This window comes from Anarrhichthys ocellatus, unplaced genomic scaffold (genome assembly GCF_004355925.1).
Source record: "Anarrhichthys ocellatus isolate YVR2014 unplaced genomic scaffold, GSC_Weel_1.0 scaffold21, whole genome shotgun sequence".
Lineage (NCBI taxonomy): Eukaryota > Metazoa > Chordata > Actinopteri > Perciformes > Anarhichadidae > Anarrhichthys > Anarrhichthys ocellatus.
In genome coordinates, this window is record NW_022280051.1 from 2,576,933 (window position 1) to 2,596,904 (window position 19,972).

Sequence of the window (19,972 nt, forward strand, 5' to 3'; positions counted from 1 at the left end):
ATTGGCCAATGCAAAAGTTAAACTTGTGACCTTCCTGAAACAGCATGACTCTCTCTAAACACTTAGCCACCCCAACGTTTCCCGTTATGGTGAGGAGATAAGGTCTGGTTCACTTGGGGTTAAAAAACAGATCCCACCCCCACCCTTGCCCTGATTAGATCCAGCTTTCGCATGTCCAATCCAGGAAGCACACGGTCCAGATTTAAAGCAACTTTGCTCATTAGAGAGCAGAAATAGCTTATAGAAAATCTTTTTAAAAGTAGCAAAGTATTCCTATCAGTTTCATATACTGCAACCAGCAAACCAGTCAAAGTTTTCACTTATCCAATGGAATATCTCAACATCTACTGGATGAATTAGCACAAGATTTGGTACAGCCATTTATGGTTACCAGATGATGTATCCTAACTTTGATGATCCCCTGACTTTTCCTCTAGTGTCATGGGGTTCACATTTGTGGTTTTCAGTGGAATATCTGGAGAACTATTTGACAGGTTCCCATGAAATTAATTGCAGTTTCCCTGACATTTAATTTAGGGACATCATCAGGTAGCATTTTTAATTGGTCCAATACATTGGTTGATGACATAATACCTGCAAAACCAATGGCATTCCCATCGACTGTACTTAATGCTAATAAGCAAATCACCAACAAAGATGGTGAACATAGTAGACATTAGAATGTTAGCATTGACATTTTGAGCCTGTAAGCATGCTGACATTACGTACAGCCTCATAGAGCCGCTAGCATGACTGTAAACTTCTTTCTTTTTTTTTGCATTCCCAGCGGTCTCCACCACTGCAGCACACATGCAAAACCGAAATTCAAATGAATGGGAGGACTTGCGCTTTTGCCGCAATGCCTGATTAGGTGTTAGCCTTTTTTACCAACTCACCCTAACCGTAACCATATGGTAGTTGCCATGTGAATCCAATATCGTCATTCTTTTCTGGCTACAAAAAAAAGACCTTCTACCTCCCACATAGTCCTCCACTGCTGTGGGCCAATACAATCCAATAGAGCCAATAGTCCATTAAAGGACACCTAAACAAACCTAATCAAGATTTGGGGTTAAAACAGAAACGGAGGTTTACTGGGAGGAGGTGCCAATCTGAATAGATTAGACAAAAGTGTGTGTGTGTGTGTGCTGTTTTTGTTTTTTCCCTGAGGGTAGTCAGAAGCTGAATGCGAATGAATGACAGAGAGAGTGTGAAAGAGGGAGAAAGGGAGATTGTGTGCAGCGTTCTCTGCTAAGCTCCACACAGGACCTATCATTACCAGATGTCACAGTGAGGGTGGCTGCCAGCCGAATCACTGCTTATTGCTTTAAACTCAAACTCTCTGCCTCTTTCTCTTCTTCTCCTTCCTTCTTTTCCCTCTCCCTCTTTTTTTCCTTCCTTTCCCTTCTCCATTTCCAGCTGTTTTTGGAGCACGCAGCGAGAACGGGGGAAGTTCTCCACCAATTGTTTCGGTCCTGAGAGGAGCTCGGCAGTCGGACCCTCCCTCCTTCTATCTCTCTCCCCTCTCTTTCCTCTGTCTCTCTTCCTCTCTCTCTCCTCCCCTTGTTGTGACAGAGCACACCTGCTTGATCTTGGCTGCATGCGTTCTGAGTCTAATTACCCCATAGGCCCTCGCAGCCACTTCAGTCTCATCCCCCCCACTCGACTGGATTTTTGGAAGTCAAGCTCATCTAGCACAACTTTACTCTCTCTGCCTTGCTTCTTCTGAGAACAGGTAGGTTAATCCTTTACTCTGATAGAGGAGGAAAGTATGGGTAATAATGGCTGAAGTTAGGTTAAGATAATGGAGTTGGGTTTCAACATGAACTCATCTTTAAAGCGAGAGAGAATAGTCTTGAGAGAAGGGTTTGGCTTTTGCTGGATTGTAACTTTTTGCATGACAAAATCTAAAATTCATGATTTAAAATTCACATTATTTGCTCATGTTATTGTATAAAGATAGGATTACTGCAGTTTGTTTTTGCAGATTCTTAAATTGTATGGGTATAATTTGATTCACTTTGTCGTACATTAATCTATGTTGTGTATATTCTGGATGTTGCCAGGTCTTGTTCCCACAGCTCTCTTGGCTTTGTGATGAGAGACCTTTAATCAGTTCCAGTCCAATCGCCATACAGCTCAGTGAAAAGAGCAGCGGCTAGGGAAGGGGGTGTGGTAGTGCAGTTGATGCTGGTACCTCACTCCTCCGCCAAAAAAACCTTATACTCCTGGCCCATTGTTAATCTTCAAGGTATCCACCACCGCTGAGTGCCATGTGATGCGTTCAGCACTGTTTCGATTTACAACTTCAACTTGCAGTTTCGTAATGTTGTTGCTTTTTGACACTTGTTTGTTTGGATGTATCCCATATGGAAAGGCATTCCTCAAACTAGTTTTGTGAGTATTAGTTGTATACACGGCAAGGGAATCAGATTTGTAATGCTTACATAAAGACAAGGGGTTGAGTGAGGGGAAGGCAGAAAAGTGAGATCTTCTACTTAAGTTGTTTGCTTCAACATTTGTCTGTGGAAAATGCTTTTGTGTCATTAATTTGTTCCTTTTCTCTCTTTATTTAGCTCTCTTTCATTCTTTATATCTCTCCTTTTCTTCCCATGTGGCCTTGGGGCAGTCTGCAAACCAGCGAGGGGGGGAAAAAAAGCTGAAACAGCAACATTTCTTTGTGTTGATTCAGCCCATGTTGCTCGGCAAGATTTTGATTTAGAAACGTGGTTTCTGCTTCTTTTCACACTTCAGCAGTTCATTTGAGAATGCAATCAGACCGTTTTAACCCCAATCTCTTATCTGCTCTGCGGCCCTGTTTCTTCTCAATGTGAACCTTCTCTGCCCACCATGGCGTCTGCTGCTGTGTATTCACAGTAGCAGGACAGGACCCAAATTGCTAGGGGCAACTCAAAGTGAGCCGCTTTGAAGAGGAGATGAAAAAAAGCTGTACCTGGCAACGCACAGTGCCATTAATCCCGTAATGGTACAGCTTCCTCTATCAAAGAGGTCTGAAGGCTTCCCGGCAAGCCACCACACAACTCTCAGCTAACTCATTACATCCTTTATGCCAGCAGGGAAAAAACCTAATAAGGCTCAGCTGCACTGAATGGAGTAGACCGGAGTGAAACTGAACAAGGGGAAAAGTGAGACAAACAAAATAGACTGAAAAGTGGGACTTAGAATAGAAAATAGAGGCTAGAAGAGGCAAATACTGCAATAAAAGTACTTCAGCACTTCATACTTTTGTTTTGAGCAGAGCAGATGTTTAACATTTGAACCTGAGGTGAGTGAACGGAAGGTTAGGAGGAGACGAGGCCCAGAGTTGCACCCAGGGGCTGCATTTTTTTACATCTGGACTTAAACTCCCTGGGTAAAAAACTGCAAAAGAACAATGGAATTGAATTGACATCAGCCATGAAGGCTCTCTCCCCTCCCCCCACCCCACCCCACCCCACCCCTTTGCTCATTGGAATACCAGAAAGTTCCACATGTCAGTCTTTCTGGCCTTAAGGGTCAGACAGAGAAAGAAAATACCATAAGCTATGGGAGAGAAGCCGGGGAAGGAAGGAAAAGAGCACAAACAGGGAGGAGGAGATGGAAAGAGAAGAAAGGGAGAGAAGGTTGGACAGTTTGTCCACGTCTGTGCAGTGCAGACTGTTGATAATGGGACTGAGGTTGATGGCAGGCTGACAGCTCTTCTCATGGAACAGCTGAAATGTGGTTAAACCGCTCGCTGGCTTTCTCATGCCATGGCTCCACTAAACAGGCATGCTTTAGAGACCCTAAAATGATCTTTCAATAATAGTTATGGCTCTGACACTTTCACTTTTTCTGCATAAATAAATAATATTGATTGTAGTGGTCAAAAAAGTGTCTTGGGCATCTTCTCAAAGCCAAAAAACGGTCCATACTAACATAAATGGGAGCATGGACGGCTATTTTAAAGACTAGTCTGATTTGGCATTAGCCTATTACGAGAACACTTTGGCTCTGAAATAGTTTGTTGGCCGTGTCTTTGCATATTTTCAGATACACATGTTCCCGCTCACAAAATCCCCTGATATATCAGAGATTTCTTGAAAATAATGGCCACTGACTCCTCACGCCACAGCCAAAGGAAGAGTTTAAAAAAATCACTCGTGTTTTTACATTTCAGCATTATCGGTCATGCTTTTGTGGAACTGCATGGGAGAGAAACTCTCGTTCATTTGGCGATGGGTTAAAAGGGCCACACGTGTTTTTAAACGTCCTGTGGCCGTGTAAATACCTTCCAGTGATTCATTGCTGACAGACGCTCTGCAGAGACAGGCCAGTGGAGAGTTAGACGGGGGGGGCTAATGAACGGGATGGAATGGGTGTCTGCTATATTGTTTCCTTCTTTGCAACATGGCTTGATTTGCTAAGACCCTAACACCATGGTGCTGAACACAATTTTAGATGTGATAATCGCTCTGAGGTATCTCATTGATTTTCTATGGGTCAGAGTTTCATTGAAAGGCAGTGACAAAGAGGAGAAAGTGACAAAGCAAAGCAGGGAAAATGACTGTACTCCCTCATGCGAGCTCTGCTTCCTGTCTGGGAATCATTAGTAATGCTGGGGCCAGACTTGGGGGAGATTGGAGGGAGGGATGAGACAAAAGACGGACACGGGAGACTTGACAAGGATGCCGCTGCCACAGGAAATGTCAACCTCCGCCCGTTTTTTTCTCGGTCACATATGGGATGATGAATCGCGGGTTTCAGAGACACGAGAAGAAGATGGAGATGGTTCATGGATTATTTACCACATGTACTTTTCTGGGATGTGGTAGATTGTAAATCTTTTGAAAATACAGAGTAAACTTACTCTCAGCTGCTTGTGCTTTTTAATTTTTGATACATCTCTTCGATACCCACCATAGTTCAACATGCAGTGCTTCAACATACATCTGCTGACCATTGAAAGCCTCTTTGGAAAACAATCATTCCAGTTGGGTTTGTTTTCTTGGTTCACCAATGATTGAAGTCCAGAGAAAAATGACTTACATAACTGATAAACATAATAACTTGAATTAACTTTCTTTGCTAGTACATGAACATCCTTACCCAAATCCTGTTTACAGAAGTCACCATGTATGCTTTTTCAGAATTGGGTAAAATAAGGTGAAATTCATGAGATGCATTCTATTGCATGGTTTTTAAAAGTCCATTAGTAGGAAACAAGCGTGTACCAATTTATAAAAGTTTATAATGGTACAATTGGTATATTTAACTTTATATTAAAACAAGTGTTTTAAAAGGAATGCCATTAGTAAGTTAAAAAACAAGTGACGCAAACAAAAATACCAATGTGTGAAATGTGTTGTGTTTTCTAAGCTGCAGGGCGCTAGATGACACGTTTTCTAACATCAAGGTTTGACCTCCAGCTGGGTTTGATCCCTCAGTAAAAGTGAATATGATAAGGGAATACCTTTAATCCCATAACATAGATCTTTTTTGAGGGGATTAGAAATGGCAAGATACAGAGTTTGCATGATGAAGTCATGTTTCAGCTTGCTCTGTTGGCAGCCCTCTGGGTTTAGCATGCACACCTACGCACGCACACACACACAAACAAGTGTAGTTGAGGAGCCTGTGTCGTGTGTTCAGGAGATTATGTGTGTGTGTGTGTGTGTGTGTGTGTGTTTATATAGAAGTGGGAGCATCTTCTTTGAGCAGGCCATCTTGCAGGGCTGATGGACACATCTGAGCACACTGGTAATGAAAGAACCAACGCCTGGGGCACGGCAAGTTGCCTCATGCATAAAGCAGGGAAATGCCTTGAATTTCAACTTTTGAAGATACGATTGCATTTGGCCATAATTCCTTGTTCTGTGTTTTGAATAGCAATAACTCTCTTCAATATACAGCCCTCTATCTTCAAGTCCAAAACCCCCTAAGTCAATATTTATACCATTTACCGTGTATTATTATTCTGCAGCTGTGGTTGCAAATTGTTAGTTTATGTCCCAAACAACAATCCTTGAGAATCTCTTTTTCCCGGATTTGTTTCAAAATCTTGTTTTAGTCTCATCATTAACAATTCCTGCAAAATAGCAGTAACTCTTGTCTTTGCAGTAATGCTGCAGCCAGTAAATGCCCATAGAGCTTAGTTTGAGATACCTCCCTTCTTCTTCTTGCCTGTCTGGCTTACATTAAAAGCTGCTGAAGCTTTTATGGACAAAAGGTTGATGGATTGATGGTAGAACATATGGAGGGCCATCTGAAATCCTGCACCAATGCACATGTATATTGGTTTATGTGCTTGTGACTATGGGTCAAAGCAGGGAGATAGGGTTCAGCAATCAGCAGTGAAACCTCTCTTATTTTGTGTACATTGCTGCTCCTTGAAGCAGAGCTGGTACACTGGCTTTGAGGATAATTCTGAATGTTCCAGTCTGCAAGATGTGTTAGATGTGAGGAGTTCACAACACTAGTAGCTCCTATGAAAAGTGATTTTCAAATAATTTCCGTTGTCGCCGATTAGTGTATCATACTACGAGTCAAACCGATCTGGCATCCAAGCAGGATTTCTTGCAGAAAACAAACCATCAAAAGGCATCTACAAACTCTTTTTACCCCAGAAGTGCTTTGCATCTCTGAATCAAAATCTACTGCTGCTGCTGCCGCCAAGTCTGCAGACAAGGTTTTCGTTGGATAGAGGTTTGTGCTGTGCTTAGATAAGAGAGCCTGACACAGCCAGGATTACTCAGTCTGTCGAAGACTGGAACAGCGTGTACTCTGGATCAACTGTATGTTCAGACCGGAGCTCTTTGTGTCTACGTCTCCCACTACAGTATGTACTCCATGTTTCCAAGTGAGACAAAATGGCAAAAGTTCTGCACGGAAAACTGCATCTACATAACAAACATTGTGCGACACACTTCCAGGCTCTAATTGCCAACTTATGAAATCACCCTTTTAAACATTTTAGGTTTTTCCACTTCATAGCAACAGAACCAGAGTTTAAAAAAAGTAAGTCAGAGGCAGAGCTATCCCATCCAACACAATTCTCCTCTGAATGGAATTGATTTCAAGATTGGACATACTCTATGCAAGCACTGTAACCACTGGACTGAAGCTGTACAGTGTGTCAAAGTGGTGGCTGCTTTGTGGACATGGACTATAATTACTGCTTGTGTTGAGAGTCCCTCTGAGCCCTGATCTGGTGACCTGGCATAACCCTAACCTGGATTTACTCTACATCAGCGTTTCTCTTTCTCTTGCATTCTTTCACATTGTCAAAGACACATGGTTAAAAACCTTTGAAAGACTTAACCCTTTAAATGTACATATAATGGCGCACATACAGCACAACTTGTGCACTTGCTTGAATACACTTAAAATCATTGCTTTATTACTATTGCTATTCACACTTAAAACTATTCACTATTCACACTGCTTTATTCACACTTCAAAAACATGGAAATATACACCCATACGACAGAAAGTAAGTAAAGATACAGCACATAAGCATCATGCACACAGACCATATAAACCAGAGTCACTTTCAGCTCTGGCCAACTGATGGTTTTGGGTCGGTTTCATCACCCTGGTCATGATGTTCAGGTCAAGGTCCGTTGCAGACCAGCTACCCCCAAATCATTTGTTAGCAGCTGCGGCTCAAATCTGCCCTTCAATTATTGTGGCACCAAGAAAGAAGGAGCAACTTTTGGCTATACACATGACAAGCAGTTTGCTGGGTCTTTGAGATTGTGTGTGTACGTGTGTTGCTGGTAAAAGGTCAGGCAGTTGTATGTATCACAGCAAAAGGAAGGAGGATTCTCCCAGTGACTCCACTAGTACAGTAAATGCCTGCTATTCAAAGGGCTTTAATGGTAATGTGATTTATTACTTTTGAATAAATGATGTAGCCCAGTGGCAGTCATAAGATTTCCCATGATGCTTCCCATGTGTAATTCTGTAAAAGCTAATGCAGATGCTCATTTAGAAAATGACAAAGAAACCACATGGACTGCTCCAAAAGCAAATTACAGGGGCACACTAGATCATTGGACCAATAGCAAAACATTAGTAGGCTACACTTGTAGAATGGTGATTCCCCAACAGGAGTATTCCTCCTGTAGTTGGGAGGTGGAATAATTGTAGAGTAGCTCAACTGATTTGGGAAAAAAAACAATTAAATGCTAAAATATATCCACATAGTCACGTTTCATATCTAAAGACTGCATGGTCATTTTATGTGTGTGAAAAAAAGCTAACCCAAGTGTTTAACCTGCTGGTTCTCCACTTTTTGCCCTTTGCTTCTCTGGACTTCAATCAATGTGTTCCGTCTTTCATTCACTGTGTCCCAAACTTCTCCCTTCACAGTGAATGAGAAACAAACCGAGTATGGTAGTTTCAAAACTAATCATAGACAATTTTGAAAGTGTATCCACCCAAACCTTTGAACTGTCTTCTCGTCCTCCAGGCTCCCTGCTAGCAGCACCATGAGGTCAGCCTGTCTCTCTCTGCTCCTGGTCACTGCCTGTTGGGCTCTGCCCTTCCACCAGTCCGGCTTCCTAGACTTCATGATGGAGGATGAGGCGGGATCGGGTGTGGTTGAAGGGCCTGAAGTTAGATCCTTCCCTGCCATGCCTGTAAGACCCATGTGCCCCTTCAGATGCCAGTGCCACCTGCGAGTGATCCAGTGCTCTGACCTCGGTAAGAAAAGGCATATTTTCTTATAGTTTTCCACCGCTACATGCACACACATCATGCTGTGCACTGCTACGTACAGGCGTATGACCTTTTATTGGTCTGAAAACCTGTGCATTTAAGAACCAGGCGCCTGCACGTCATGAGGCAAAGTGCCTGAGCAGAAAATCATCCTCGCGAGGGAACATCACTGCGCATCGCTCTGCGTGCACAAATGCGGTTCCGCTGACTTCTCGCCAATTTGACTTTGGATACTCCAGCGGGGGCACCAGTGATAATGATCATCACGCACTCGCATGAATGCAATACCCACAAAAAATGATCGCATATGCCACCATTTTGGTTGCAGTCTGGAGCCTTGATTGTACTGATGCTACATAAATTATAGTTCAGTCCAAATGCGACAAGCTTCTTGTTCATGTCCATTTTATTTTTCCATTCCTCCATCTGGATCTGGATTTCAAACAAAAGACTTAACTGGATGAGATGAGGTCAGATGGGTGTCTACAGTAATTTCAATGTACTTTTATTGTGTTGAGTGACATTAATGGGTTTTTTTTTGGGGAGTGGAAAAAGTCCCTGACTTTACAAACCGTCCACCCAAACCCACATATTCATTTCAGGGTCATGTTAAGTTATGCATTATTGCAAAATCCTCCGGAGAACATGACACCCATGTTGATACCTTAAATGCTCACAGATGCTGTGAGGCTTATTTCCCTTCCTGTAAGAATTACATTATTTGCCTTTCTTTCTGGCCAAATTGTTTTTGAAACGTAGGCGGAGATTAAAAAAATCAGATTTGGCATTGGAAAGTCCTGAACAAACCAGAATTTTAATAAGCTTGTTTCTCAATGTAAAGCTGACTCATCAAGGTTTAAAGACTACAATTACTCTGCCGGCTTTTTAATTCAGCACAGTCACAACAATTTACTCGATTGTCATCTTTGTTGTTTGGAGCCAATCCGCTGTGTTAGTCTAATCTGATATACAACAGCTTGAGTCACAGAGACTTTGTCATAGAAAAGTCCCTGACCTCATTTATTCTTGTATATTACATAAAAGTGCTTCGCTACGCAGTTGGGTTTGATAGTTTTTTTGGCTCGGCTTTTATTTGGAAAGGATGGGGCGCGAGCTTCAAGGAGGCAGATGAAGGGAAAGAGGGAGTGACAGATGGACAGGATGAAATAAAAAAATGGAGGACAGACATAACCAGCAGCATGCAGACAGTTGGAGAGAGTGAGGTTCAGGAAAACACCGGCTCCATTACATCAGTCCTCCAGCCGGGGCCCCAGTCAGACGCAGCTCCATTGGGCGATTCTCAACTCCTGCATCAGTACTGTTGGCCCCGCGCCTCCATCCGTTCCCCAGACCGGCTGGCCTGCATGCAAACACACACACACACACACACACACACACACACACACACACGATTAAAACTTATATGTATATATTTGGGCACAAACACACAGGCCCGGGCAAGACAGACGAGTCTGCTCACCATCCCAAAGCAGCCTTTCACTTTGTAGACGTGGATTTTCCTGTGTGACTTTGCAGCTGGCAGGATGACAGCTCAAACATTCAGGAGAGACAATTAAGCCTTGGGTTCAAATGAGTTGGGGTGATATTTGCTTATCCATTGACTGGCACAACTGCCTATTGTTCTTGTTGCAGGTATTTATATAATGGCACAATCAGCAGCTTCACCGATTAAAAATGTACCTTTTATAAACCGTGATTATGTAAGATGTGCAGTTATCAATCCAAACTTACTCAAATGCCACGGGTCTTTGATGATGCAGCCAGATCAACTTGTCTTACTTGAGGAAATGACAAACACTGTCAGTAATGCTTGGGAGTGTCCAGCGCAGTCCAAAACAATCATGCGCTTCATCTCCCAATCACTTTGCTATAAAATGGAGCGAACAATAGTGACTATTAAAAAATAGAAGTTGAGACAGCAAAAGATGAGATCATCTGACTTTAAGAGAAGAAAAATAAAAACAAATGCTTGTGCAGGTATAGAGGTACACGGTGTGGTGCTGCCATGATATTGCTGACCACAAAGCTGCGATGGTTTGTTGGTCATCCACTGCCGAGCTGGAAAAGCTGGAAGTAATGTTTGGGTGAGCTGCAAAGAAGTCGTCACAAGCATTCAGGACAAAATGTGTCCAGACCTACGTATGCGGACTGGAGATGCAGAATGTAAGCTTCTTTGTGAAACAGTTTATTCTACGCCTCTTCCTCTGAAATGTAAACTACCCATTATGAATCTGAGTGTATTTTTTGGGTTACCACGGATGCAGAAGAGCATACACCATGACTCCCAGCTGTCTTCGCTCTACCCACTCCACCAAACAAGTCTTTCACTATAGATGCCATTTTCTGCTTCACATTAACCATGACGTGCTGTGATAAAGTCCAAGCAAAACGATTCTGCGTGAGCTCAGTGTTCAGGTATTCAGCCGCTTACCTACTCCAAAGGAAATTTGTTTTAAGGTCCATTTCCACCATCTGTGCCTCGGAGCACATCAAACACTTATTTGGTCCCTTTGGAATGTCAATATAAAACCCATTCTAAGTCCCTATCATCAAGACTTTATGGAGCATGCTACTTTGACAAAGCAGACCCTTATTTGTTTTGTTTCTATGTGATTCAATTTGATGGACAGTGGTAGCAGCTCAAACAAACAACTGTTATCAGATTTTGACTTGGATGTTGCTAAACTCTGATTGGTGCATGGGAACATGTACTTTATTGATCCTTTATTGGGAAATTATATTACAGCAGCGGGTTATCCAGGCATTGCACAGGAAAAGTAAAGATACATAACACTAGGAGGGTTATAAATCTTTAGAATATAAATAATATACTAGAATACCAAACTACTACAACTAAAATTTAAAGAGGCTAAAATGCAAATTTGTTTGTTTTTTTAAATACAATGAAGTAAAATGTAAGTATGAAGATTTACCAAATCATCTTTTTCTAACTGCCCACTTTAAAGTAATGACAAAAAGCATGAACAAAAAACAAAAATATTCTCAAGCAAAATCACCAAAACTGTACCAACTTTGACAGAACATTTTTTCAAAAGCCAACATTTAATCAAACCTCGTCCAAGCTGTACAAGCAAACCCTAGTGTGGTTCAATTGCAACATAATGACACGATAATCCGACCCAATTTCAAGAAGAGAACCAAAACGTATAGGGGCAATGGGCTGTGTGCACTGGCATTTGTTGAGATGGACACAGGTAAACTACAGGTCAACACAAATGGGAGATTACTGACTTGGGCTTCTGCAGAAATCACATGCGTACATGACAGATGGGCAGAAGAAGAGATCCAGCATATGCTAAATAAAGTTCACAACAAAGTGAAGTTTATAAAAGTAAAAAAAGAATTACCAGCATTGAGGTGTCCCTGCTCCTTTGTACGCGGCCCTCAGCAATTTTTTTATTTAGTCTGCTTTAATTTGTGCACTGTGAAACCAAACTACACTAAAAAGTATCAATTTCCACACTAATTCGAACGGACTATGGTTGGTAAAAGCACTCTTTGTAGACCTGATTTACAAGACTGTAGGTTCACAGTAAGATGTCGTAAACTCTTGAAACATGGAGACAAGTAGGTCCATTTCCTGTTGAGGTCAGAGCGCGATTAACCTCTCGTCACAAGAACCAGGGCTGTCACCGCCTCGCCTCTAACCCACCATCTGATTTAAACAATGTCTCATAAACATTCACCATCAGGTCTGACGACAGTTCCTGAGGACATCCCAGACGACACCACCCTGCTGGACCTGCAGAACAACAAGATCACTGAGATCAAGGAGAATGACTTCAAGAACCTCAAAGGACTACATGTAAGAGACATTTCACATCTGCAGAGCTTCATGTCGGTGTACTAATGTTACGTAATAGGTTGTTGTGTAACCTTATCACTTACTGCAACCCTCCAATATGAACCTTGGTGACCCCCATGGGGAAACATCTTGTTTTTGAATTATTTGGATGTTTGCCATATTATAAAATGTTACCACACTCAGAGCTGCTCATTCTGAAAACCCCATGGACCCCACTTCACCTCCCACCCCCAAACTCTCCTCAACCTCCTCCATATATCCTCCACTCCCCCCACTCACCAGGTGCATGGAAACTATTCACCCGAAGGTTGTGCACCCTCACGCCCTTAAACTCCTTTAGCTTTCTTGCTTGCAAGAAATACCTCCGTCTGAAGGCCAGAGGTGTTTCCACTGTAATGTAACTCTGAAGGGAAAATACCACATACCTAGCATTGCCTCATGTCTGCTTTACATTGGAGTGAAACAACAGGAGTGAGAGTTCTATGAAAATGCTTTAGGGATAACTCCAGAGTGGACTTGAGCTTGGCTCTCCATCTTGACAGCACAGGCACCTGGTTGTAAACAGCTGCTGAGCTCACATGTCCTGTTTGTGTAGAATTTCATCTGGAAAGAATAGATTTTCAATCGTCCCCAAGGTGCAATTGCAGCAGGAAATGTTTCTGAGTGGAAGAAAAAAAACAGCGAAAGCCTCCAAGGTGTAAACTTCCAAATACAGGTCAAATTCCATAATAATAGAAGTTGTGAATTTAAATAAGAACAGACAGAAAAACACCAAAATTAATTCTTGATCCATTTTTTTGATGCAGCAAGAATTAAAGAAATAAGAGTAGTAGCTCATCTCATTTGATGTTCTTCCTTATAGGCTCTGATCCTGGTGAACAACAAAATCACCATCATCCACGCCAAGGCCCTCAGCCCTCTGACCAAGCTGCAGCGTCTCTACCTGTCTAAGAACATGCTGAAGGACATGCCCGCCAACATGCCCAAGAGCCTGCAAGAGCTGCGCATCCACGAGAACGAGATCACCAAGATCAAAAAAGCCTCCTTCCAGGGCCTGTCCCATGTCATCGTCATGGGTATGAAAATAAAATGTTCTTATTTGTTCAAAAATGGCAATATTTATATGGATAGCTAACAGCTTGAAGAGGTTTGTGGCATATGTTTCAACAGTATAGGTCACATCTGCGGTGGGATGGCTACAGTTCAACAGGCATGATAAAAAATAATTACCTCGAGGGAAACCAGTGTTTTGAATTTAAATTGTCCACGGTCTGTGTCGAGTTTTCGAGTAATTTCATGAAAACAAGATCCTCTCTCAGCCGTCGTTCAAAGTGCAACAGAAAAAAAGTTGAGGATTATTTGAGAATGCATTGAGGTATACATATATTCAGTAATGTTCCACACAGCAATGAAACCACTCGAATAGTAAAAAAAACGGCATTTACATGCACGATTACGTCGCATATGTTTTCGTTTGTTGTCCTTTATCCTCCATCTGCTCCATTTCCTCCACTTGTCACTTTGACAACTCATCTCCAACTTCCTGTTCCATGAATTAAAACGTGTCATTGCTCAAATGAGGCTTAAAGTGTGGATTTAATCACTTAAAATGCAATGACATAAGAATTAGGGTCTGTGACAAATCAGGGGATCTGGCATGGTGAAAGGCTGCGTTGCAAACACAATCTATTCTCTTGCCAAAGACTTTGTTTATGCGTGACTCAGCTCTATGTTCCTGTAACGCCCCGGGACAGGAATCAACTTCATAGACGTGATCCGTTACTGCTGTTCTCTTTTTTCCTTTCTGTCTGCGCTCACAAGTGTTTGTTTTCACTTTCAGAGCTTGGGTCCAACCCTCTGAGGAGCGCAGGCATTGAGGCCAGTGCTTTTGCTGACCTGAAAAGGGTCTCCTACATTCGCATTGCAGACACGAACATCACAGACATCCCCAAAGGTAAAGCTTTATCTATTTCCACAAATAATTTGGCTTAATCCAAGTTTTATGTCGCAAGGGTCAGCCAGAAACGTCAGTTTTCTATCAAAATAATGCATGCTTGGATTTAAGTGTTCAGCAAAACAATGGACTTGATGTGAAAAAATAAAAACACACAAACTGTACTGCATGAAAACTCTCACCCCTTGATAATCAATCTGTACTTTAAACTGAAACTTATTGTTGCAAGTTGCCAACTAACCATAAATGTTTCCCAACTCATCACTTTATTATTGGTGGTAATCCTTGTCTTGTGGGTTGCCAGGTCTGCCAAGCTCTCTCTCTGAGCTCCACCTGGATGGAAACAAGATCTCCAAGGTGACGGCTGGCACCCTCAAGGGCCTGAAGAACCTGGCCAAGTAATACGACTTACGATTCTCTCTTTACAGTAACCCATATTCACCTCATTTCTTTCCTACTTAGATTTAAAGCAAAACTGTTTCCTGCTGTCTCATGTTTTCATTCTTTGGTACATGTATTAGCTTTACTCTGTTATTACTGTTCACAGGCTTTTACTGTATAACAAAACCTGAGACCTAAGCGGTAGTTTTTAGATAATCAAAATAACTGCTTTGCTCAAAATGTGGATCTACTGTGTTTATAAGATTACTGCTCAGATTGTGCCAAAGATGGCACAGACCAAACTTGAACAAAGAGGGCTTTGATGTGTCGTGAGTAGTTGGAGAGGATATGAGAGAAGGATGGTTTTTATTTTCCATTTTCTCATAATTTAGAAATGGACTGGGAAAGTAATGGCCTTAATCACAGTTGTAGATTATCCTCATTTCCTCAGCTCGTTTTTTTCGTTCCATATTGTTATCCAACAATTTTTCAGCCGGAGACAATCATTGATGTCAGTATCTTTTTCTCTCCTCATGAATTTGGAACTTTTTGTACTTTTGTGTTCTTTGTTCTTTGTTCTTTGTTCTGCTACACATTTGCACATTTCAATTCAATCTACTTGCGGATTTCTCCTGCAGGCTGGGTCTGAGTTACAATGAGATCAGCTCTGTGGAAAATGGCACTCTGGCTAACGTCCCCCACCTGCGAGAGCTGCACCTTGACAACAACGCTCTAATCAGCGTTCCCACCGGCCTGTCCGACCACAAGTACATCCAGGTACATACTGGTTTGATGAACATTATAATTACTTCTCAGTGTTAGCAATCCAGGTTTGAATCCCCGACATGATCACTAGAACCGGGGGAATTGTTATTGCAACCATTTAGTTCCAGTAAATTACCTCGGAGCATTAGTTACAGTATGTTTCTCATTTTCTTACGGTGTGATCACACACAGGTCATTTTCTCTGATCCAAACCATAGTGGAAAAGTTGACTTTGTTGCATTTTTGCATTTGGTTTGCTTAGGTTCACACTGCCCGATTACAAGACAAGCAAGGCTTCCATAACAAAAACGGCACATGGATTCATTTAGTTTGTTTATTGAGTCGTGTTGGTAGCCTGTTGTACTATAATGTTACAGCTTTTGGCAGTAGGGGGGAGTGTAAACAGACCTGATTCAAGGCCTTTTAACTGTAGTTTGGCCTCAGTGTATTTCATGATTTTATTAGCCCTCTCAAGGCTAAGTTACTGCTGCATCTATCCCATCCCTATAAAACCTTTTTGGGGTAATTTTCTGTAGTTTGTTGGGGTTTTATATTCACTCCTAATGAACTGCACTGTTCCAACAAGCCAGTGTGCACAGTTTCTCAGTGAAATCGGTGTAAATGAACTATAACATTATTAGTGCATGAGTTACCTAGTTTTCCATGTTTATGCAAATGTACTAAGCGTTGGACTTTTCTCCACGTAAAGTTTAGTATTTTTGGATCTAGAGGCTTTGAAATCTGTAATCAGCATTATATTGTCTATCCGTGTGTTTGTGGCAGTTCCCTCCTTTTGTTCTTATTTCTAGGATCCTTATCATCCCCCTCAGTGCTGCATGATGAGGGCTGCTGTACTCAAAACACAGTGCTCAGCTTCATGATTCTTAAGTTTCATATTTGCTTTTTATGGGATTCTGTTTCTAATATGCAGCTAAAGCCGTGCTGGTTTGGAGCAGCATCAATTATTTTGAAGAATGATCATGTAGGAAGTCCTTTTACAATTGTTTACAGTTAAACATCCTGAAGGGGAAAAAACAACTACTTGCTTTCTTGAGCCATCATTGTTTCTTTAGTGACTTATCATCTTCTTTATTTTGCAAACATTAAATTATTGCCAAGCACGTCGCACTCAGTGACCAAAGGTTGTCATTATTTAAATCCCTTCTCTAGGTGGTCTACCTCCATGCCAACAAGATTGCAGCTGTGGGAACAGAGGACTTCTGTCCTCCTGGCCTCAACCACAAGAAAGCCATGTACTCTGGCATCAGCCTGTTCAGCAACCCTGTGCCTTACTGGGAAGTTCAGCCCATCACCTTCCGCTGCGTCTTCGACCGCTCCGCCATCCAGCTCGGCAACTACAGGAAGAAGTAGAGCGTCCTTGCGCACCTCTGCGAGGAAGTGTGTGTGTGTTTGTAAATGAGCGTGTGAAAGTTTTCCAACTGTGCGTGTTTGACCACAGCCCCACAACACTGACCCCCTAGCAACACTGCCTCCCCACAGACGGTGATGTCATTAGTCCACGCACTCATTCCAAAGCGTTAATGGACATGGACCTCAAAACACAACATATCATTTTCATTATTTAGCTTCAAGGTTGGTGCAGCAGTAGTACACGAGGCTTACAGCAAACACCAGCATATGGCGGTGATGCTCTCACACACACAGCACATCATTCATAGATGCAGTTATAAAGCAAGCAATTAACATTTCAAATATGTTCTCACATACATGCTGTATCATTTGCATTCAGTGGACAAATTGAAATTCAGAGGTGAACCCTAACCAAAAAAAGATTTGAATCCTCACTCAGTGGAAAATGTTATTAATCCCACTTCGATCAACTTTCGATCCTTTAGCCATTGTATGAATCTGTATCAGAAAGCTGGCCTGTAGAGCAGGCAGCAAAGGGTATAACTTGTGTTTTACAATACCTTTAACAGCTGGTATACTAGAATGTACTAGATATTACCTGTGTACTAGGAATAGCATTCAGAGTGTAACATTACCATGCTGCACTCTTTGAAAGAACTCAGTTTCTATTTGTATTGTACTCAATTCAAGTAGAGATAAAAGCAACCGTGACTTCTATCACATTGTGATTTCTTGTGCTTACTTCAGTGTTCTGGGTTTGGTTTAAAACTTTTTCTTCATCGCATTTCCTCTCATGTTCCTTTCCTAGTGTATGTTGTTCCATTAAAAAAAAAAAGGTGAAAATGGCTTATAAAAAATGTAGAATAAACAATATGTTTTAAACAGAAGCCATTCCCAAAGATTTATATGCATGCCCTTATTTTTTTTTCTTTCTGGAATCTCTTGTTAATCCCTGTATGTATTCCTCTCCATGTTTCCCTGCCCTTTTAATTCTTTTTTTTTTTAAGAGTCAAGAAAAATATGGTGTATGTGGACTAGCATGCCCACTGCAACCATGTTGGTGTGAATGTTGTATGTATAGACGCTGTATATAAATGCTGTGTAAAAACCTCTCATTTGCTTAAAGGCACAAGCACTTACCATAGCTCAGACTTAATATATCAGCAACAAAGGTGTTCCTCTTTTTTCTCCCAGGAGAAGGGGCTCCAGCTAAGGTGTCCTGAACAAAATAAAAATACTAATGGAAAAAGTAGCAGTTTTTGATGGATGTAATGACCAGAACTTGCATTAATTATCAACGATGTGAATGGAGATTTGTGCTCCCACTGGATGGCGCTGCAATAGCTCCAGCACAAATAAAGGGAGGCTGGCGGCTTCCTGGCGAACAAGGTCAAGAGGAGGCACAGGTACCGTTGTGAAGCAGGTGAGACACCTTAACAATAAACAACAAGCACACACACGTAAGGTGAATGTGCTCCAGGCACATATTCATGATTAAAAAAATACGCTATTTTTATGAGATTCATGCATATTAAAGTTTTAGATTTCCGCCCCAAACAGCAAATTTCTGCTGTCCAGCTAACAAGAAAAGTACACTCCACAGAAATCTGTCTGTTAACGTTTCTGCCTAATGGGTACTTTTAAAAAAAAGTTAAAATTTTCACTTTTATTAGACACTATTGGGTTTTGTCATCTGGTAACAATAAATTAATATATTGTTCGATACGTTCTATTAACGTAACATGGGGACCATTCATCAAGTTCATTCACTCAGGATATGAATTTCACATGGAATAGCGTCGTAGCTACTTTGACTTTAATAACAGCATTGTACATGAAACTAATGGCAGCGTCCTGTTAAAGACCCATGTTTAACAAACTACACTGAAAAATACTGTATCAAATCATTTAGTCCCATCGAGCCTTTGAGACCTATTTTTCATAAAAGATTAAATTGTATTACCAGTGGGTATAAGTGCCGCCTCCCATCTATTTTCTATAATCCCTGATCCTGTGCAGGGCACAAGTTGGGTGGAGCCATTCCCAGCATCCATTGGCCAAGAGTCAGGGTGCATCACAGGATGTACTGTATACATTTACAGGACATATATGCATCTACATATACACAAATAGATGGACAACGCATTGAATTTATAGTCTCCAGTCCACCGTTTCTGTGGTCTGTGGGAGGAAACCGTAGCTCGCTGTGGATAGAAATTATAAATTATTGAGCCATTGTACCAACACATCCATGTACCGGGGGAGTAAAAACAGCTGGATGGAGGGTCTAAAAAAAGTTTTAAAAATCTGACTTATTGTAGATGGATTTTCTTCGAGCTACTCTGCAGTCTCCAACTCATATTGATGGGTTTTGTGGTCTGAGGTCAAATAAAAATATTTGCTCAAGAACCATTTCTGGCCTCTGCCACCAGTGATTTAAAATCCTTCAGTCATTGAAGAGACTAAAGGGATATTTTGGTGAAATAAAAAAACATGTGGTGGTTGAGACTCCTGCCTCTGCGTGCAGGTTGTATGGTGTCTTCAGCATTTGTTCACCAATTTTTTCATTTTGTTGCATTGTTTGAAGTTTCAGAAGTGAGAATTTTCAACAGCATGCTATCGGATGAAAAATAATAAGTAAATACATAAGAGTTCATTAATTCAATTTATCCCCAAAAAAGCTAGGTTTTCCTTTTGAGCAAAAGTATCAGTGCATTACTGCCACCAACTGCTTATTTTAAACACACTCCTTTCCGTTTCTCTTATTCGCCACTAACACACAACTACAAACAAACTATCATTGTTATGAGCAACAACAAAAATGGGAGGTTTGGGATAAAAGTATACATATTGGGAGGAAAATAAAACAAAATGTGTGGGTAGAGGATAAATGATTAAATGTGAGACAGGATTGTATATATATATATATATATATATATATATATATATATATA

The 19,972-nt window shown here is 41.4% G+C and overlaps 1 protein-coding gene across 1 annotated transcript in view; it reads left to right on the forward strand.

Moving 5' to 3' along the window:
• Positions 1-1,180: 1,180 nt before the first annotated feature.
• LOC116390044 (slit homolog 2 protein-like) overlaps positions 1,181-19,972 on the forward strand; it is a 28,628-nt gene continuing 9,836 nt past the window's right edge. The window contains exons 1-8 of the mRNA XM_031859285.1: positions 1,181-1,735; positions 8,453-8,685; positions 12,435-12,547; positions 13,410-13,623; positions 14,388-14,501; positions 14,806-14,899; positions 15,521-15,659; positions 16,818-17,014. Of these exons, the coding sequence (XP_031715145.1) occupies positions 8,472-8,685; positions 12,435-12,547; positions 13,410-13,623; positions 14,388-14,501; positions 14,806-14,899; positions 15,521-15,659; positions 16,818-17,014 (1,085 nt within the window). The 5' untranslated portion in view covers positions 1,181-1,735; positions 8,453-8,471. The remainder of the gene's footprint in view (positions 1,736-8,452; positions 8,686-12,434; positions 12,548-13,409; positions 13,624-14,387; positions 14,502-14,805; positions 14,900-15,520; positions 15,660-16,817; positions 17,015-19,972) is intronic.